The 21673-nt window shown below is 51.8% G+C and overlaps 1 protein-coding gene and 1 long non-coding RNA gene across 2 annotated transcripts in view; one reads left to right on the top strand and one right to left on the bottom strand.

The window, feature by feature from the left end:
* The window catches only part of NFATC2 (nuclear factor of activated T cells 2), a 75879-nt gene extending 54775 nt beyond the window's left edge, over positions 1-21104 (bottom strand). Inside the window, exons 1-3 of the mRNA XM_053958731.1 lie at positions 20948-21104; positions 11933-12959; positions 10356-10524 (exon numbers count right to left, since the gene is read on the bottom strand). Of these exons, the coding sequence (XP_053814706.1) occupies positions 10356-10524; positions 11933-12959; positions 20948-21104 (1353 nt within the window). The remainder of the gene's footprint in view (positions 1-10355; positions 10525-11932; positions 12960-20947) is intronic.
* On the top strand, positions 15620-18668 carry LOC128796770 (uncharacterized). Its single transcript, XR_008433890.1, has 5 exons — positions 15620-15734; positions 15886-15984; positions 16664-16841; positions 18253-18408; positions 18533-18668. It is a non-coding gene; the product is annotated as an uncharacterized LOC128796770 (long non-coding RNA).
* Positions 21105-21673: the final 569 nt, after the last annotated feature.

Below are 21673 nucleotides of genomic sequence, written 5' to 3'. Positions count from 1 at the left end.
ATTAACGTTCAAAATTACAAATCAAGCCATTCTAAATTTTTCACATAACCAAAAATGAGAACCAGACATTTATCTACCACATAGCCAGGGACCGAGCTGAAAGGGAACTTTATGGTCTGAGACATGCTAAATTTGTTTTCAATTACTCTGTCCACATACAAAACCTTGATGAAGCCATACAAAGCAAATAGTACTGGAAGATCAGAGAAAAGGAAGATTAAGCTAATGGTATTCATGGCCAAACCAGGGTTTTTTTTTTCCTCTTTTTTCTTTTCACCAGTCAGCAGGAGGTATCCTTGCACAGAAGGATTAATTCCCCCCTGGAAGGGGACCACATGCAGCATCAATGCAGCGCTGGCAGCCTTCCTCCAGCACGGCAAATGTAAGCGACACTCCAGAGCTATCACTCCTCATCCAGCACACATCCTGGAGGCAACACAGGCAGGGGCTGTGCCCCAGGGACCCCTCCAGCCAAGGCCCGAGCGAGCAGCCCCCCCCTGGCATGAACAGCTCCGTGAATAGCTCCATTGAAGGCACCAGGCCCTAGGCAGGGGTTGAGCAAGAGCAAGCTGCAGAGCCCAGCCCAGGCACAGCCCAGACACCTCCCATACCTCGCTGGCACCAGTGTTCTGGGGATGGGGAGGAGGGGAATGGGGCAGGAGGCTCTGTGCAAACCTTCAGCTGGCTCTGGGAGCCAGGGGAGGAGTGCCAGGGCTGGTATTGAGGGATGGCCAGGAACGTGATAAACACAGCAGCAGCCACAGGCACATTTAGAAACGGATAAAGCAGATGGGAGATGAAAGGCAACAGAGGCCAAAACGACAGCTCTGCTGGGAACAGGCACTGATGGGGCAATCAGCCCCTGCTGATCCACAGCCCAGATCCACTGGGAGCCACACGGGAACTCGCCCTAAGCATGGGACTTTCAAAATCCAGCATTTCCTGCCCTTCAGTGCAAAGCCCTTGCGCCACCAAAAGCCATCCTGTCCTCACAAGGGGCGAGGGGGAAGAGCAGTTTTTAAGCACTGAGCGTGTTTATTGTCACGCCTGACAGAGTAATTCTTGGTGGATCCAGCTACAACAACGAGAGCATCCTTTGGACAGGAGGGGCTATTACAGTGACAGCAAAGCAGCTTGTGCTCTCCCCTCTGTCCTGGCAGAACAAAATCCCAGAGTTACGGGTGGGAGACTGAAATGGAGGAAAACAGATCATAAATTACAAAAGAAAATCTGCCCCCAGTGAGCACAGTCAGTAGCAGCTGTACCAGAACTGGCTACATACACAGGGTTTAATAGTGGCCACCTTTAAAAGTAATTTTAAGTGGTGTTTGCTCATACACAGAATGAGTTCCCAAGACAAAACTGCTCATGGATGTCCAATAATGTGCACGTCTGTGGGTGTGTGTTGTATAAATGCATGCAGACTTAAAGAAGAGAGGAATTGATTCCCTGTTCATATGGCACTGTCTGTATTATCTGCTGGCCCAGGGGCATAAAACACACAGTAAAAGGCCTCCTGATCCTCCACAGAACCAGATTTTAAATCAGTTGTTTGGTCAGTGGAAGAAAATTACTTTTTTTTTTTTTTTTTTATAATTTATGGTATTATGGCAATGCTGTGGGATGATGTAATTGTAAAATCGGAATAGCATTATAAAATGCAAATACAAAGAGAAAAAAAAGATATATTCAAAAGAGTCAAGTGTTTTAAAGGGATTATCCTTGAGCTAATTGCATTTTCAGGGCTAATATAGCTGATCATTTACCATAACCATTTCCATCTACCTTTCACTTGCTATGAACACAGCAGGATGACTTAAGATCAAAAAAAAATGGAGATGAACAGCTCACAGAAACACTCCAGGAGCTTTAAAATCAGAGTTTTACACTCATCTTCACCTCCAATTTAGCACAGCTCTGGTCATGTCACAGCAGCTCTCTCTTCACCAGCACCAGGGAACAGTGATGCTGTGGAGGATCTGTGCTGCTTTTGTGTGGAGAAAATTCACTGCGAGCTAGAATGAATGAATACATCAAAGCTACGCTTCAGAGAGATGTCTCTTCTTAAAACTGACCTGCTGAAGATTGCCACTGTCAATAAACACTCGCCTCCACTATCCCAGGCAGCTGCTTTAATATTTAACCAAAGCGCCGATCTTTTCTTTGGAGAAGCAAAGGAGGAATAAATTTGACCCTTAAACAAACTGTGAGAAGTGAAGATTTAAAATGCTTTTTAAAACACTAACTTTGAAATTCATTTTTTTTTTTCCTCCCTTAGCAACAACCAAGCTGCTCTAAAATCTCTGTGTTTCAGTGTTGTTCTGCTCATCAGAGCTGCTCCCCGCAAGCCCTTCCAGGGGAGCACCAGCCCCACACCAAGGTGTGCTTTCACTCTTTCTCACTCTTCTTTCCATGGAGAAAACAAAATCATCTGGATTTCAGTTTCAAGAGAGCGAGGATCAAGAAAGATTTATGAATACAGAACTCGGGGAGGAAATATTTTTGTGTATTATAAGGTGACCTATTCACAATAAAACTCCCCCAAACTGTATACAGATCGAGCTGGAAAAAACCCAACTCCTTTGAGTCACATTTGCCACAAGGGGAAAGAGAAGCCAGACATGATGTGTACCTTTCCATACTCTATTTTGGGACTTTAAGATCCTATTTCTTTCAGTTGAAAGATTTTTCTTAAACTTTGCTTTTACCCGACTCTTACAATATTAACACAGCCAGACATGGGCTGGTCTGTGACCTGAGGAAATGCAAAGCACTTTGGCAGATAAACAAATAACATCATTCCAAAAACAAGGAGAGTTTTCTTGTTTGGTTTGCTGCTATGATTGGGTTTCTAAACAAAATGGAAATGTGTGGCACGATTAAAAGCATCATCTCACCTCTGCAGAAATCAAATTCGTTCTGCACTTCATCCATGGATCAATACCAGTCAAATTTGGGAAAGGGGGGGATTTGGGTGCCATTTGCAGAAGGCACCCGTGTAGTTCTGCATGCAAAAATGAGCAGATGTGCCCTTAGCTGCTGAGTTTGCTCAGTTACACACCCAGCACCAGCCCTGTGATGGCCCCGGCAGCGCAGCCATCAGGAGCACACACCAGGCACATGAAACACTTCTCTCCTCCTGCTCTGTTCCAAAACTCAGAGGCCCCAGCTCCAAATACACAGCACTTACAGCCAGAGGTGTTAATTCCCTTCTAAACCATTCCCTACCCAGTGCTGAGATGGCCCAAACCCTGCACCCGACCAGCTGGCTGGGGGATGTGAAACACAGGGTCACCTTTGCTGTGCTGCACAAAGAGCAGATCTCTGCACAGGTGAAGGCTGCAACACTGCTTAACTGTGCTAAAACCGAGGGATAAATCCACAGCAGAGTCAGAAAGCAAGGAACTCTTTAAAGATTCTCTAAGTGATCACCTGTAGATACAACATGTCTCTACAGAGGGAAATCAGTGCAATTTTGAAGTTTAGATCTTTCAATCTGGGATGTGCTTTCTTGAATTTAAATATTATTATAATTTATGTAGAATTACATTATTAGCAGGAAAAAGAGAGATTCATAGGAAATAGATAACTTTTTTATTCTTGCCCAGGAGCCAGGCCAGAGAGGGGCAGTGATTTCCCAGGTCCTGCAGGGGATGAGCAGCCAAAGCCCAGTGAGAAACCCGTGGTGCCCTGCGCCCTGCTGCAGGGAACGCTGACAGGGAATGCTGACCCCGTCCTGCAGGCACCCCAAACTGGCACTTCAGGCACCACTCAGCACCCCAGTTCCCAGCAGTATTGCAAGCTTTGCCTTTTCACTGCTGGGCTGCAGAGCCAGATTTTCTTGGGGATTTCTGCTTTAGCTGTTGCACATCAAAATCCTCCGTGCAGTGCTGGGCTTTGCACGGTGAAAGCAGCAGCATCTGCAACCCGTGCTGGGGTGTTTGAAGAGCCCCAGAAAGAGCCTGTGAGACCGACTGCTCTAGAGACTACAGAGGAGTAATTTATTTCCCAATTTATTCATCCCAACAGAGCTCTGCCTGTGGGGCATTTAGGTCTTTCTCCCTGGGATGGACAAAGCTGAATCTTTAGAGCACCTTCCTGTCCAGACAACGCAAGCCGTGGCCAGCAGGAAAGTATCGATGTGGGGAAGGGATTCACTTGGCTTCTCTAGCTTTTATCTGCTCGAAAGCACTCAGCTGGCCGGGTCTCCGGGCTCAGGGTCCGTGACTGTGTCCCTCTGGCTGTGTTCCCTGGAAGTCACTCGGGGCGTGCACGCGTGTGGTCAGCTCGGGCGATTCACACTCGTCCCGGCCGGCAGCGACAAGTGGGAAAACAGAGCCCGGCGAGCAGCGTTTAATGAGAAGAGAGCACAAAGCCGTGAGAAATCGCTTCCTCCCGCGGCTCCCCTTCCTGCTGCCGTGCCGGAGATAAGCGCTGCGAGCCGGGGCTGCGCTGCCCGCCCTCCTCCGCTCCGGCCAAAGCGAAGCCCAAGCCCCGCCAGCGCTCCGACACCGCCAACCAGCCCTGCGCCAGCCCCAGCGCTCGCTCCGAGCCTTCCAGACCCTCTGAGAAGATGTTCTGGGCCAACAGCCCCGTTTCTGTCCCCTTTTCCTGCCGCACGCAGCTCCAGCCCTGGATTTGGGTCGTTAATCCCCATCGTTAATCCCCGCTGACCACAATGATGTCAAGGATTTTTCTGGGGAGGTTCTTTGCTCAACAATACTCATAGCGAGATGGAAAGTGTCACTGCATTGTCTCAGGGAGAGTGGCTTATCAATAACTGTCAGGACTCCAACAAAGACCTCGTCCAGCCACTGTATCATGTAGCAGCTCCTCCGCCTGCCTCACTTGGAGCTGACATTGAGCAACAAAGCCGAATCTTCTCACATGGTTTTGTTCAATTTAATGTACTTGGGACACTGCAAAAGAACGCAAACCAGAAGGAAATCTTTGCCTTAGTTCCTTTTGCTCCCTACCAAAGCTGTCGAAAAAGGCCTCTGTAGGAAATCCTTTGGAACATCTGATTCTGCTAAATTATGATTTTTTTGACACTCGGTTTTAAGTGTTTCTTATTTTGGTGACAGTTTAGCCAAAATTCCAAGGGCTGAATCTCACTTGCTCTGCTGCTCCCTACAGTAAATGAGAACCAAACTCCCAGTGTCTCACTGGGATTTCTGCTTTCAGATGGGGTTAACCCAGGTCTGGGACAGAGACAGAGACAGCAGCTCTTGGGAGAAAGCAGTCGGGAGGGTTTGCTCCTGGCTGACCTCACACCGCAGTGTAAGCAAGTTGTTTCCTCTCTGGGCTCCAGTTTCCCTGCCCCTCTGAAGAGCTGCTCCTGTTTTCAGCATGCTTTGACTATCTCAGACAACAGTTTAAAAGAAGAGGCACAATGCATCTGTCCATGTACAGGGAGGAGGATTTGGAGATCTCATTTTCACAGCTGGCTAAGAAAACCAACTTGTGCCATTAAAGCTCTTCCATGCACACTCATGTCAAAAGAGCTAAACCTCCCCAGCACGACAGAACTCACTGTGCCACGAGGAAACCAGAGGGTGAAAATTGGATGATTTTGACAGAATCACACTGGGAGAGTCCCTGAGCACGGGGCTCTGGCAGCAGTCAGCAAAGCTGGACCCTTGCCAGCTGTCAGAGGCATTGTAGAACCAGCCCAGCCCAGCTGGAGCAGAGCAGAGGGTGGCAAAGCAGGGCTCTTCTAAAACCTCACCTTCCTCTGCCACACTCAGCTCATCCTTCCCCAGGAGCATCCCCCTGTGCAACCCCGGTGTGGCACAAAGCTTGACGGCAGCCGTGGTGACAGGGGGCAGGATGTGGCAGCACCAAGAACAGCCTGGAGATGAATCCCAGTCCAAAATGATGGATTTGACTGCACTGAGCCAAATCCCCAGAGCTGAGCCCTCTGCCAGGGCTCAGTGCTGGGCCTCCTGCAAGGTGGCTTTGGGGCCCAGGAACCCACCTTGGCCTTGGCTCAGGCACTGGGCAATGGACTCAATGTCAGCCAGATCTTGAAAATATCTTGGCCAAAAAGCATTTTTGTGGGGAAAAAAAAAAAAAAAGGAAAATGAGAAAAAGTAAAAAAATAGTGAGTCTCAGGAACCTCTCTCCTCCTCAGTTTCTTTCATGCTGAAACCCACAACACGAGGCATGGTTAGAGAGAACAATTCAGGTCTGCTGTAAGCATCAGGGCTCAACAGTGGTTTCAGAATGACAGAGAGACCCCAGATAATTGTCCCTGAGCAGCAGCAGCAGGCAGGAGGAGTCCTGTCCCCCCTGAACACCCTGAGCCTGGTGAGCAGGACACTCCCCACGACACGGGAGACCTGGCTGGGAGCCCTCACCTGGGCACTTCCAGCTGCACAGACAGCAGTCTTGAGAGAGCAAGGGAGAGCTGGGGGCTCAGCTGGGCAGGGAAGCCCGTGAGCAGAGAGCTCTGGTGGGAGTTTTCAGGACACTGCCCACGCTGTGTGAACTCCTGCAGGTACTCCAGCAGGCTCTGAATGGGGTGAGCTCTGTGCTGGAAGCACCCACATCTGAAATCCCAGTTTTGCTTTACACAGTCCTGCAGCGAGAACCTACAGGAAATAATAATAACTAAACCTTGCATCTGCCTCTTCCAGGAGTATTTGTGACCCACAAAACCTGCACAGCACAGGCATCCCCCTCAAACCAGCTGGTACACGCTGCTTCCCCTCACCTCTGCCAGAACTCCGCTCCATCAAAAGCAACGTATTCTCAGTTAGGCTGGACAGTTTCAGTGAGAGCTTTTCATTCACCTCTGCTCAGAGTTACAGCCATGCTCGCAGCCCAGCAGGGGGGTTGCTGACCTACCCTTACATTTGATGGCATATTAGTTCTGAAGAGAATTTCCCAGGCGCAGCTAAAATCCCTGCTTTGGCCGCTGCACGTCAATCCCTGCAGCAGCTCACAGAACCACAGTAAATCCATCCACGGCCAGAGCCCAAAGCTCAAGGGGCCCCTACAACGACCCCATTGTGCAAACAAGCCCTGTGGTCCTGCAGGTAAATCAGGTGTGAGAGGTGCAGGTGCTTTGTCACACCAAACCCAGCTCCAGACCAGGCGAGTGACGGCCGCGAGAGCGGCACGAAGATGCTGAGCAGCACCAGCCGGCTCCAGCACAGCCTGGCCTCGCCCTTCCCCGCACAGGGGCCTCGGGAAGGTGGGGAAAAGGACAAACTCAGCTGCTGGGATGTGCCCTCGGCAGCAAACCCCCCTGGGAGGGCTGTCGGGGTTTCAGCAGGGCTCCAGCCCGGCCCCGGTGTGAGAGCGCGAATCACACCGTGAGCTGTGATTTGGTTTTGAGTTTCCATCAAAGGCTCTGGTTTCACTAACACGCCAATGAATTAGCTGAATGTTGGAAGTCACATACAGTTAAAAGTCAGAGCCCCATGGGAAGCCCAGGCTAAGAAACAATGTCTCCTTTGACTGCGAAACCACAAGAAAACACAGAGGGCAAAATTCAAATATAAAAGGAAAGTGGAACATACGTTTGTTATTGTAAAGCAGCTCCTGTGAGCTCCACTAACAACTCTGCCATTCCAGCTTCTTTTTAATAAGAAAAATGAAAAGAGGCAGTGAAAGTCACCACAATTTTAAAAGTTAAAGCCCAGGGGAACGTTGGGCTGGCTGTGCTGAACAGGAGCCCCTCTCTGCACAGCCTGCCTGCTCTGGAGAGGAGAAGCGAGGAGGAGCCTGGCACACAGGGGTGGAGGGGCTGGGGGTGCCTGTGCCTGCCCCTGCCCTCACCTGAGCACTGGGGTTTTGCAGCCCTGCTCTGCAGTTGGATGTTGTACCAAGGTAAACAGCTGGGCCGTGGATTTAACCTCTGCCATTACACTCCAGGGTTGTGCTTGCTCTGCCACCTCTCTCCCAGCCACATCCACAAGCTCTTTGCACAGGAGCAGCCACTGCCTTTCCCACCGGACAGGCTCTTGCACAGCCTTGACTGGAGCAGCTGGCTACAAATAAGCAGTTTTGGGGATAAAAAAGCTGGGAACCAAACACGCCTCCCCCTCCTCTGTGGTCTCAGTGACCGGGGGGACCTGCAGGCTGGAAGGAGCATGGAAACTTCAGCTTTGTCCTGGCTACAAAGCGTCTCCTGGCTATTCTCAGCACCTTAACATGCAGGGGAACTCACATCCCTAAAACCTGAGCTGCTCTACAGTTAACACAAGCTGTAGGTTCCTCCCAGGAGCGACTCAAACACCTGAGCTGGGAGCCCGTGCTTCTCCACGTGACTACACGGCCCTGAAATCAGAGATGTGAGCATTCCGTGGCATGCATGGCTTCTCCCCCTCCTCCTGGCACAGCCAATGTCCCACTCTGCCTGTCCAGCTTCCCAGAGGCTTTGATCACCAGACCCTTCTCCTGCCATGCTTGGAGTGCACAACTGGTGCAGAGCCTTGAGCACAAACTCGAGGCGTGACACGTGAAGAAGAGGAAGCAGCATCAGAAAGATAAACCACAAGATAAGGCTTGGAGGATATGAGATCTGCTGGTCTGTAGCTTCAGAGCGCCCAGAAGAAGAAATCTGCATGCAAAATGCATTTTCCAAAAAATAAATATTGCAGACCAACCCTGTGCTGCAAAAACCAGCCAAGATCTCTTCTGCCAGTAGGTTCAGCTGGCTAATTAGTCACGTGGAGGGTTAATTGAAGGCTTTTTTTAAAATCAGATTTGTTGCAAAAGAGATTGCATTTTAGAAAAATACTCTGTTTACATTTAAAACACAAAAATTAAATTTCACAGATGGGAAAGAAGGAGAGGGAAAAAAAAAAAAAGATCCCTCGAAGCCAAATAACTTCTGACATGAAAACTTTGGATTTTACTAGCATCCCCCAGTCTGAGATGTCATAAACCATACAGGTGCAACTATCTCATTACTTGGCATCCATATGAACTTGGTTATGTTCAAGTGAACACAAATTCAACAAATACTTCCAGCTTTACAATAAACCTTCAGAAAGAAACTGTCCATATTTTCCCCAGATGCAGGCACAGCTGTGCAGAGGCACATCTGCTCGGGGAACTAACGTGGACATTTGAATTTATAGTTTTAGATCCTGAAGCTTGATGGCAAATTACGATAAAACTAGCAATATTGGTTCCTGTCTTCAACAGAAAATATAAATGCCTCTTTGATTGATATTGATTGCAGGCAGGAAACAAATTCTATTTCTGCACATCACAAGAAACTCCTTCATTGCAATAGGGACCCTGTTGATAGGAATACCTTGGCAGGGTAAGTGATACTGCAGTTGCAAGCAAACTGAGAAAGGAGCAAGTGCTGATTGGTATCATTCCTGCTTCTAGGCAGCTTCAAACACACCACAGGAGGCTACGACCCTGTCAGACCCAAAGCAAAAAGCCTGCATTACTGAGGTATGGCAAATGGCACTGCTGTTTATTATTACCCTGCACCCTTTACTCAAATACCCAGGCCATGCATGTAAGTCCAGCTCCATCAAAGCAAACAAATTCATTGATTTAACAATTTATGGCTTGATTTTAAAAGGGAGTGAGCCTGCAGGGGAATACTGAACATATGTTTGAAGTTAAGCACAAATCAACCCAGTGAAATTAGTGGTATTGATCACATGCTTGAAATTACACATAAATGTTAATGTTTTCCTGGTTCCTGCAAGCCCTGAGCGTGTCAGGAACATCTGTGGGATGCAGCCAGCTTTGTTTAGTGAAGGCTGGAGCTGTGGCTGTCCTGTTCAGCTTCCACACATCATTGCAGCACTCTCCCACTGACACAGCACAGCCCCGACCCCAGCCTGGCTTTGGCTTTCCTTCAGGAAACATGGGCTGAAAACAGGGGAAATGAGGGAAATGACTGATGTGCCCCCACTTGGCTACAACTGCAGCTACTCAGCCACTATTTCATAGCACCCTTTGAAAGGTGAAGGAAAAGCTGTTCACACTCCAAACAGAAGAAGGGCTCAGCTCATTCACCTCTCAGGTCAGCAAAGGGACAAATTCATTCTCTCCACCACTGGCAGCCTGAATTTTGCTCACTTGTTTCAGCAGTGGCTTGCCAGGCACCTTATGACAGCCGTGACAGGGGATCACACGAGGTTTACACAGCCCAGAAAAGGCAGGAAATCCATTGCCCACATTTCTGAGCTTTCAGAAACCAATCCAAACCAACCTTCCCGGGGCGCCGCACTTCGCCACGGCTCAGCTCAGACCCTTTAAGCACATCCAAAAGCTCACAGGGTGCTCCTCTCCCAGGGACAGCCCCCAGCGAGCATTTCAGAGATGGATTTGTGCGCCCCCCCCCCTTTTCCTCCAGGAGGTCCCCAGTGCCTTACCTGGACCACGGGGTGGCCCCCGGTGGGAGCCTTGACGGCGCCGCGGCTGCCCTCGGTCTCGTAGTGCGCGCGGTGGTGGGGCTTGGGCTGCACCTCGATGCGCAGCTCGTAGGAGCCAGACTGGCTGGACAGGGGCCACTCCAGGGGAGGGAGGGACTGCACGGGCAAGCTGGGACACAGAGAGAGAGAGAGACACACCACCAGGGAAACTCCTGAGAACCTGATTTCTCAAAGCCTGATCCCTCCTTCCTCCCAGCGCCCCACCTGAAACATTCAGGTGTCTGCTACGGATTCCCACGAGATTGTGCTGAGCTGCTCGCATCTGGCTGCAAGCTCTGCTGAGAAGACAATTTCTGTGGGCCCATCTCCTTGCAGGAGAGAGTAAGATATATCTGTTCCTTAAACAGAAATATCTGTAGCAGTTACATTGCTTCAGAGATCCCCCACTTTTATCTAGCTTTTGTTTTTTCAAAGAGCCCCCTCTTTCATCTAGCTTTTGTTTTTTCAAAGATCCCCCTCTTTTATCTAGCTTTTGTTTTTTCAAAGATCCCCCACTTTTATCTAGCTTTTGTTTTTTCAAAGATCCCCCTCTTTTATCTAGCTTTTGCTGTGTGTTTCAAACTTGGATCACAGAACACGTATTGTGAAATATTAACTCCATTTGCCATTACCTACCAGTTGTGCAAATTAACAATTGTTATGATCTCCATAAATATTAAAATGCACATCAATAAAGTGCTAAATATTCTTACCTGGTACTAGTTTTCCTGTTATGAAAACACATAAGGGTTTATGACATGAAACGAATACACTGCAATGTACACCTAAAGCCTGCACTGGATTTTAAACCACTCTGAGTCCAGGCTGCTGCCAGGACCGGTCTGACAAGCCAAGGGAAGTCACAGCCTGTGCTCTTTCACTCACAGTTTGTGTTTAGCAGGTCAGGAACACCCTGGGACGACGTCGGCGTGGGGACAGCCCCAGTGGCCAGCGGGATGGCACTGACAGGGTGCCAGCAGGGACTGGCAGCAGTCACACACTTGGCACCCTCGCTCCTGGCATTTGCCACAGAGCCAGACAATGGAGGGCTGAGATTTGGGCTGAGGGACAGCTGACAAATTAACAGCCAACACTAAGTCACTGGAGCTGACCGAATGTTGTCTGACCTGGAGCTCTGTTTTGAGTCAGGCATTATTTAAAGCATTTCCTTGGTGGAAATTTGCAAGTGACTTTACAAAAGCAGTCCCACCATGTTAAGAGCAGCAGGATGGCACCAGAGTGTTCGGCCTTTGTCAAAGGCTGTCTGCAATCTGCTATTTAGGCAAATCATCTGGAAATTTGTAGCGTGCTGTGCTATCAGTGAACCTCTTTGGTGATGCTTCTTCAAAGCCCTGATTTTTTCATCTCAGAATCCTAATGGACCAGGCTCCCAATAACCAGTGCTGTCCCTGAGCACTCAGCTCTGGTCTGCAGCAGGACGTGCCCAAGAAAACCCTCCCTAGGGATCATCAGCCATGACAGAAGGAACCAAACCATGAAAAACCATGGAAAACACACCCACAGGAAGCATCACATACCTGCAGATCGGTATTGCAGGCACCAGCTGCTTTGTCCAGGACGGAGGAACCAACAGAATGGATTCTGGAGCCGAGTTTCTCCTGTCCTCCTGCTCACAAGGCCCGTGGAAGTCAACGGTCTGAAAGACGTGACACGGAATGCTGTTTTTGTGGGAAGACATGGATGGAGGATCCGGGCTGGTTTTCCAGATTTTCGTGGGGACGCCACAGGAAGGATCCGTGGGAAGGCTGCTCATAGCATCCATGGAAAGGGGAGCGCTGGCCAGCTGTGTGTAAGTAACTGCAGAGGTGTCTTCTCCCAGGGGCACGCGAGGAGAGGGCTGTGGAGAGGGGGTCCGTGAGTGCCGAGGAGAGGCGGAGGGCAGCTGAGTGCTGTAGAGCCCGGTGCAAGAGTACCTCCGCTTTGCACCTGGCGACGAAGACCTTGAGTTGGGACAGGGTGATGGTGAATGGCGTCCCAAGCAGGCTTCCTCCGTGATGCTTGTTCGTGGTGACATTATTGGAGAGGTTCTAGGAGAATAATGAGTATGGATGTTTTGAAACTGTGGACAAAGGTCATCACTAGGACCATTATTTGGTGAAACACATGGTGATGTGCAAGGAGATACATTTGTCTCTGAAATGAAACTTGCAGAGGAGCCGCTACTAGCTGGGCTCAGACACAGTGGTTCTCTGTAGCCCTCAAAGCCAGGGACAGGCAGGGTAACCCTCGGGCTAGTGGTGGCTGAGTTTGGCTGATGTTCTACCAACAGAACATCTGTGTCTCTGCTGCGGAAGGGACCCCCCGAATGAATCAGTTCATGATATGGAGTTATTTCAATCCTAGGGCTCGGAGCAGAGGCCCCTGCGGCGTTGGCAGGGTGTGTAGGTGTTGGCCCTATGCTATCTGGCTGTCCATATCTGCCCATGGGATCTGCAGAAAGGCTAGGAAAAGGCAGGGGGCATGGCTTGAGGCCACAGTCCAAGACATCATGAGCGTATGTAACTCCAGAGGGTGGGCTGTTGGTTTTATGTGGAGTCGGTTCTTCTGGAAAAAGAAGGGTCTCTTTAAGACTGTAAATATTGTTACAGAAGCTGAGCAATCATGGATTAAAAAAAAAAAAGCATATTTATAAACTGGTTGTCATCTGATATTAACTTATTATTTAATTCTTTTTCACTGCAGTTAATGCCTGTGAGAAGTACTGGATTAAGAGCCAGGGAAGCTCAAGTGCTCAGGGCAGGTGCAGCGTGGACTGAAGCACTGCAGACAACTCCAGCCGGGCTCCTGCTGCCTGAGCCTCACCTGAGGGATCCCCTGGGCAGGTCAGCAGCGTGTCAGCCCCTCTGTCCACAGCAGGGCTGCCCTCCTGCCAAGGACAGCCCTCAGTGACACCTCGGGTGCTGTGACTTTGGTCACATTTTGCCAACTAGGAGCTGGACTGAGACCAGCACATCACAAAATCGCTTCCAAACAGGTCTACATAAAACCAGACGTTGAGGAACAGCTTTTGGAGAAGGGAGAAACACCTTCCTTACACAGCCAAACGCAGCCAGGAAAGGCTTCATGAACCAAAGCTGAGCTCAAACTCTTAAACTGAAAAGTCAGTTCTGTGTGATGATTTGTTTGGCTCTGTATCATGACAGCAAGTTTGGTGACAGGTTTCATGTGAGTCAGAAAACACATTCACAACTATTTGTTAGAGAAGAGAGAGAGGGAGAAAGAATCCAGCCCTGTGGTTAAGGGCAATCACATTCCAATTTCAGCCCAGGGAACATTTTCAGACAGGAATTATAAAATACACAATAACAAGTAAGTGTTCAGTAGAACCCTCTCTCTGCTGGGACCAAAAATCCTCAGTTTTCAGAGATTTTGCAAACTCTGCCCAGGCTGCAGAGCACAGGGATGCTTCAGGAACACAGAATTCCCACCAGCCCTGCAGAGCCCAGCTCCAGTCTGGTCCCAGCACCCGAGGGCGTGCCGTGGCAGTAGCATCCCAGAGAGCAGAGTCATGGCAGGTATTCCCATGGACAGCAGCTCCTGGAGCTGCCCCAGCCTGGGAGCCGAAGAATATTTATTATCACACAAAAACATGCAAAACATTACCAGGATTTGTATATGTTTCTAAAGATTTCAGTGTATCCAGCAGGAAATACCTGATCCAGCTCCACAGTTTGGGATTAAGTCACCCTATCTGCTTGCTCTGGGCAGAAATCAGTGCATGTCACAGGCAGAGGGTTTCATTTAAATATTTAAATTACTGTTCCAGCATTTTCTGTTACTACTACATGACATGAAACAGCAATTCCCATGAGAAAATACCACACAGAAAGCCAGCCAGGAGCTGACTGTGCTTTCTGCAAAAGTAGCAGAAGTTCCTGGTGAAACGTCTACATGCAGAGAGATTTTTGACTTATTTTCAGCAGGCTTCTGTTCATTTTTAGGAACTGCTGAGCCTTCGTGCTCACTGGGAAACCCCAAGAGCCGAGCAAACAAGCCAACACACAGAACGGCTGGGACAGGAGGGGCTGCACAGGACAGCCCAGCTTGCACATTTCTTAAGGTTCCCTCTGGCTCTTAATCCCAGCACACAGCTGTTTTGGGGCTAGGAAAGCAGCAACGAGTCACTGGCTGCTGAGCCAAACGTATTTTTAGCGCCGTTGATTTCAGAGCCTTGGCACTCTGGAGCAGTGTGTCATCCCCATCACTCAGGTCTGACACATCAAGCCTCGAGATTGCAGCCGAGATTCCCTTTGAGCAGAGCTCGTCACGTCTCCGCAGTGAGCAGAGGAACACACCCCCCACAGCCGCTCTGGGGAGAACACCCCGACTCCAGCTGATGCCAGGGGGCAAAACCCGCCCCAGGCAGAGCCAGGCTGGATGCCAGGCTCGGGGCAGGATCTGTGCGGTGAGCAGCAGGAGCAGAAACCTCGCCAGGAGCAGGTGAGCCTCGCAGCTCGCCGTGCAGCGCACCCGCGGCTAAAGCTGCCCCAGCACAGCCCTTAGACTGAATGAGCTGATGCAGACTGCAGGTACAGAACCAAACCTCAACACACCCAGCAGCAGAGCCTCGTGTTGAGGGGTATGGGAAGAGCAAATGTATTCGCATGTGCACGTGGAATTTTAAAAGTCTGCTGAATAGGAACACACCCCTCACCCACTGTGACAGCCCGTCAAAACCCGGGCTTCAGCCAACCTACATTTTCTCGGCTTATCCCTGAAACACTGTGCCTCGGAGAGCCCTTTCGCCCTGGCATTGCCCCTCCCGGAGGACCCACGTTCCAGGTGCGAATAACAACGTTCACACACACACGGAGCAAGCCCCAGCCTGCCCCTGCCACCGCGGCAAACACCCACAGCTTCTGTGCAGCAACAATATTGACTTTCCCCCGCGTGGCAAAGGGCCAGCAGAGCGGGCACGGCCGCACACAAACGCCGCGCTGCCCCGGGCAGTGCCCGCAGCGGCGATGCCAGCGCTGAGCCGGCCGGGCAGGGGAGAGGCTGAGCCCTGACTCATCGGCACGGCTTCGTCAGGAGCGCGGCTCGGGGCTCTGGGGAGCCCTGCCGGCCCCGCAGAGCTGCGGGCACAATGAAATCACTGTCCCGGCCGCTCCTGCCCACGCCGGTGACGTCGCGGTCTGTCCCCGTGGCAACGCCGGTGATGCCACAGCGCGGGCGCTGAGCTCGCCGCGGAGGGATGCGGGCACGGGGCTGAAGCAGCAAGCGCTGCTCCCACCAATAAACGGCTCTGCCAAGCAGGAACTCTGCTTGTTGCCCCAGCAGGAGGGGACTGGCTGCTCTGCTCCGGCCAGCTCGGCTGAGGTCAGGGATCTGCTCGAGGAAAGGGCAGAGCAGAGCCCCAGGAGAGGAGCGGCAGCGCAGTTTGCTTCTGTGAAGAGCGTCAAGCCCCTGCCTTTGTGAGGGGCCGAGGCTGCTGGCCAGCAGCTCAGCTGCCTTCTCTCTGCCCTTGCAGATGCCAGCGGGGACACAGAGCCCAGCACACAGCAAAGGCTCCAGGCAGATGACCCCGGCACCACTCAGGCTTCTCCCTGAGCTGCCAAGAAGAGCTTGGGTAGGGCTGCAGGAGCTCAGGGCAGCAAACCTCACACTGCTGACCCTCTGCCACACTGGGGATGGCAAGGAACAGCCCTGCCACCCTCCAGCTGGGCTCCCCAGGGAGGGAGAGCCCTCGCAAGAGAACAGGTACAGGATGGATCAGCCCAGCAAAGGTGTTTTCCAAGGACTGAAGCGACTCGGAGATAACAGCTTTGCTCCCAGGGCTGTGCCACCCTCCAGAGTTCATCCATTTCTGCATATTGCATCCCAGAACACAGACTGGAATTCTCCAGCGAAGGACTGTCCTCTCCACTGCTGCTCTGATGGATATCTCACAGACAGCTCCCCAGCACGGCCAGCTCCAGCACTTCCCCACTCCCTGCTCTCAAGCATTTCCCGGCCTGAGGTTTCACTGCTGATTCACCCTCTGATTCAGTACCAAAAGATCCTTCTGCTTTGACAGGGTTAAAAGAAAGCGAGTTTCACACCCAGGCAGCGCTGGCACCGCCTCCTGCTCTCAGTCAGCTTTGCTGCCAGCAAACAGCCTTCCTTCCCTGTGTCACTCAGCTCCTCTTCCTAGAGCAGTCTGACGCCCAAGCCCTCTGGGATCCCACCCAAACTGCCTACAAGCTGCCAGCTCTCACTGCCCCTTTTTCCCACAGGTTTCACCCACATGACTGTCTCCCTCACCACAGCAGGGAATGAAGCAGGGGTCTGGATGCTCCTGTACTGCAAATAACCACCGAGCCAGCTCCTCTGGGCAGGCCCAGGAAGGGTGCGGGCAGCTCCACCAACCCTCTGGAAGGCAGGCAGCCTCCCCAGGAGGAGACCCTCAAGTGTGCCCTTCGGAACCCAGCGAGACTTGAATCACAGGTGAAAGAGATCAAGGGATTTCAGTTTCAAAGGACTTGGCCCTTGATTTACCAAACTCCTCCTCACACCTCTCTACAGGGCAGAAAGGAAAAGGGAAAGGCTCCCGAGGTTCCCCAAGCCCGGGGCACAGCAGTGTGAGCACACATGGCTTGGGGAGGGCCACCCCGCGCTGGTTTAAAACAAGGCAGTGCCTTCAAAGCCAGCCACTCAGCCAAATGTGACAATCAGCATGAAATTAGGGAATAGAGGCCCACCCAGCAGCTGCATTCCATGCTGGGTTTATCCAAACCATCCTCTAGGAAAAGCTAAAGATAGCCCTGTGCAGGCCAGGGGCACAAGTTGGGTTTTGACCTCACATCCGCTGGCTGCAGCTCCCGGGATTTAACTGCAGTCCCTTATTTGCATAAGTAAAAGAGTCTATTTTCTTTTTTTAATTAACTTGCTTATTGTCATTTGAAGGGGCCAGTCCAGAGCTACTTTGCATTTTTCAAAAGCTGAGTTGTCTGCTATTTACACTAACTGCTTGGAAGCTCCAAGTGAGAGCTGGTTTCCTGAGTGAAATCTGGAATTCTCTGGTAGATGTGCATATTTGTTTCTTTATGGCAGGGCTGAACACTGCCTCCTGTGTTCCTGAGCCAGCCCCAGGACCCAACTGCATGCACTTTCAGATTTTTTTTTTCCTTTTAATAGCTTTGCATCTGGGAGAAGAAAAAAAAAAAAAAAAAGGAACGAGGCAAATTATTCAGGGCTTGACACCTACAAGACGTGGCAATGTCCCTGGGAGCCTGTCCACATACAAACAGGCATTTGGAGGAATATTAATATTTATGGATGCTCCCTGCTTCCCCTCTCTACACTACACACACACAGGCCTTGTAGATTGAGATCACCAGATGCAGTCTCAGAGTCTAATGAGCTACAGCAACGGCCTGAGCCTTGAGAAAATGCTCTAAACCAGTCTGCATTCTTACCCGCTGTCCCAGGGCAGGGTTTCATCTGGAATCTTATTTAAGCACAGGTTTTGTTTGGATTTGCAGAACACCCCTCAGAGCATCAGCTCCCAGAAGGGTTGACCTCAAACATTAAAAATGATGTGGCAGCTTTACCTCTCAGCAGATCAGCACACAGGGAGCCCAACAAACCTGAAGGGAGCTGCTGGAGCAGAGCACTGCCTGGAGTTCAGTGCTTTGTGTCTCACAGCAGCCAGCAACAGGTGGTTGGGAAGAGCACACGGAGCAGCTATCAGAGCTTGCTCCTCCGGGAGCCCTGTTTGTAGGAGCTCATTTGGAAATGCTCATTAACTCACCTGGCATGTTTGACACGAGCTAAAGTTTGGGCTGTCACTGATACCGCTGGCAACACCTGCACAGGAACTCTGCAGAGAACGCATCTAACACTTTTTCTCTTAAAGGACACAGAAAACATCCTCAGTGGCCAAATGAAATCACAGCTCCCATCTGAAAGCAGCGAATGCCTTGCCCACACTCCCCAAATCCTGTTCACCTGGGCAGATGTTTCTTGTTTGCAAATCCTGAGAAGATTGCTAATTAAAGTCTGGCAAGTAAAGGTAAAAAGCACTCTCTGCAGCACTGCTGCTTTTGGAAATGGCTGGCTTCAAGAGGAACATCTAATATTCATAATATTGACTGCAGGATTTCTGTTGACCCTTCTTTTTCCTGTTGCTTTTATAGCAGTCCCTGTTCCTGTTGGCCTGGGCACACACAAGCACTACTGAATGCCAGACACTTTCAGGAAGGATATTTCTGCCATCCCCATGACAACAAGTTGTGATATAGGTCCTGCTTTTCAAACACAACTTTGGATGGATACTGCCAAATTCCTTTTAAAAAATTGTTTATCAGGAATAAACGTTCACCCCAATCCATTCCTAGAGCCCAAAATTTACATTTTCCCATTTTTTTAAATTTCAAAAAATCCCTTTTAGCATGCTTATATATTTGCTATTTTAGGATTTGTCATGAGCAGTGGGCGGAGCAGACCAGGCTGGGAGGACTCCAAATGCAGGAACCAGACTCAAGTGCTGGGACCCACTCCTTTGGTTTTGGTTCCACCTTGAATCCTCCTCTGCACAGGACTTGTTTGCCCAAGTGCAGTTCAGATGAGGCCAGGACTGCACATGAACAATGAGCATCAGTTACCACCAGCATGTGGACAAAGCCCTTGCTCAGAATTTGATCATTTTCTGCTCTCATGTAAACATGCTTTAATCTTTTGTACATTAAAGGTTGCGGGTGTATCCTGGATTGCTTACAGACTGGAGCTGCTGCCTGTTCAAAGCCAGGCAGAATGTTCTCCAGATTACAAAGCTCATATATATTGTTGGGATCTCTTTTTTTTTTTTTTTTTTTAATGCTAATGATTTCCATCTTTGAAACAAAATTACTACTAATTATGGTTTCCAGTCATTCAAAAGTGAAGAAAGCAGGCTCAAGAAGGAAGTTACTTCTACAACAAGCACACACTGCTCTGCATTTATGTGGTTTGAAGATTAAACTTCCTACCCCCCACCTACACATGATTATATTCTGTAGAACTTCCCACTTTAGGCTTCACAGCAGCACTGTCTACTGTAAAGATGTGAACACACCAGCATCTGAAGCTTTCACTGACATTCAGTGTGCTTTCATTAAAACCATTAAGGAACCCCTCCCCATCGGGGATTTATTGTAGCTTATTTTGATCTACATGAAGCCTGGAAGGAAAATTCAGCTTTGTCCATCTGATGGCATGAACCGTGCCCAGTCAGCTTCGATGCTGGTGCACATCTGTACACTTAAACAAGGGCAGAGAGGATAAAACTCAGCAACAGCTCTCCATTTCACTGATGACACCACGATTCAGGCCTCAAAGGTCTCCTCCTTTAGAGGAGCACAACATCTCTGAGAGGCCCCAGGGAAACACCAGCTCTCCACTGTGCAGAAGCAAAACCAATGTATCTTAGAAACAACATCCCAACAAATCATTCCTCTGGGTCCTCTCTTTTAGCTTTGGTTTACACAAATCTGTATTTTATGGGAAGTATCCCTGCTTAGTACCATCAACAGCAGAATTACCATTTAGAAAGTCAGGGAACACTTGTCACTGCACTTTTAAGTATCACAGCAGAAGCTCAGAAAAGCAGAACAGTCTGCAAACCTCTCTTTTTTCCTCAATTTTAACTGAAGCTGGTGGTGTTTGTCCCCAGGCTGGAGCCAGCTGTGCCCGGCCCGCTGCCATCGCTGCGGGAGGGTCGGGCTCAGGGCGGGCAGCAGCTCCGAGGGCTGCACGCCCCAGCGCTCCGGCTGCCAGGGAGCTCCCGGAGCGCGCTGTGCCCGGAGCGGGGCAGCAAGAGCCCGGCCGGGCTGTGCCGAGCGCCTCCGCTGCCTCTGCAGCGCTCGCTGCCGGCGGCACGGCTCCGGGGGCCGCGGGGATGGCCCGCAGCCGGCCCGACACTGCATCCCGGCATGGATAATGCATCCCGGCCCGACACTGCATCCCGGCATGGATAATGCATCCCGGCATGGATAATGCATCCCGGCCCGACACTGCATCCCGGCATGGACACTGTATCCCGGCATTTACACTGCATCCCAGACACTGCATCCCGGCATGGACACTGCATCCCAGACACTGCATCCCGGCCTGGACACTGCATCCCAGACACTGCATCCCGGCCTGGACACTGCATCCCAGACACTGCATCCTGGCATGGACACTGCATCCCGGCCTGGACACTGCATCCCAGCATAGACACTGCATCCCAGACACTGCATCCCGGCCTGGACTGCATCCCAGACACTGCATCCCGGCCCGACACTGCATCCCAGACACTGCATCCCGGCCTGGACTCTGCATCCCGGACACTGCATCCCGACCTGGACACTGCATCCCGGCCCGGACACTGCATCCCGGCATTTACACTGCATCCCGGACTCTGCATCCCGGCCGGACACCGAGCCACCCGGCTCCAGTAGCCCTGGGCGAGCACGTGCCGGCCAAGCAGCCCCCAGACGCCAGCGGCCCGGCCGGGCCGGCCCCGGGCGGTGCCCGCCGTGCCCCGAGGAGCTGCCGGGGGCTCCGCCGCGCCCGGGCGGCCCCTCACCAACCTTCGATCGGCTTCAGGTAGTCGTAGTCGAAGAGGATGGAGAAGTCGAACTCCTCCTGCGGGCTGTCCGGCCGGGCCGTGCCGGGGCCGTGCCCGGGGTCCCCCTCCTGCGGGCCGGGGTCGGGGCCGGGCCCGGGCCCGGGGCCCGCGGCGCTCATGGCGGCCCGGGAGCGGGGCTGCCCCGAGAGCCGCGACCCGGCGGAGCCTCCGGCAGCGGGAGCCGGGCGGTCAGAGCGGGGAAACGGAGGCAACAACGCGAGAAAACACCGAGAAATGCCCTGGCTGGGGAGGCTGCGGCGGGCGCGGTGCCCCGACGGCGGGTGCGGGCGGCGAGCCCCGGGCGGCACGGCTCGGAGCGGCACGGCACGGCTCGGCTTGGAGCGGCACGGCTCGGAGCGGCACGGCACGGGAGGCCGGGCGGCAGCGGGGCAGCTTCCTGCTCCTCGCAGCCACCTGCGCCGGGGCCGCCCCCGGGGAGGAGCCGGCACCGGCCCGGCAGCACCGCACCGGCCCCGCGCCCGGGCTGGCAGCAGCGGGGATAACGGGCCTGCCCCGGCACGGGGGGCTCCAGAAACGATGCCCTTTGGCCGAACATCTCCGCCCTGATGCCCCCCGTTCGGCGTGAGCGGCTGTCCGTCCCGCAGCCCCTCTCTGCGGAGATTGGCAGGGTCCCCGCCGCTCCGGCAGCGCGGCCGCTGCCCCTGCCGGCTCCGGGCTTCGCCCATCC

The sequence above is a fragment of the Vidua chalybeata genome, chromosome 17, assembly GCF_026979565.1.
Source record: "Vidua chalybeata isolate OUT-0048 chromosome 17, bVidCha1 merged haplotype, whole genome shotgun sequence".
In the NCBI taxonomy this organism is placed as follows: domain Eukaryota; kingdom Metazoa; phylum Chordata; class Aves; order Passeriformes; family Viduidae; genus Vidua; species Vidua chalybeata.
The sequence above is the reverse complement of the archived record's forward strand: the minus strand, read 5'-3'. Positions and strand labels throughout refer to the sequence as shown.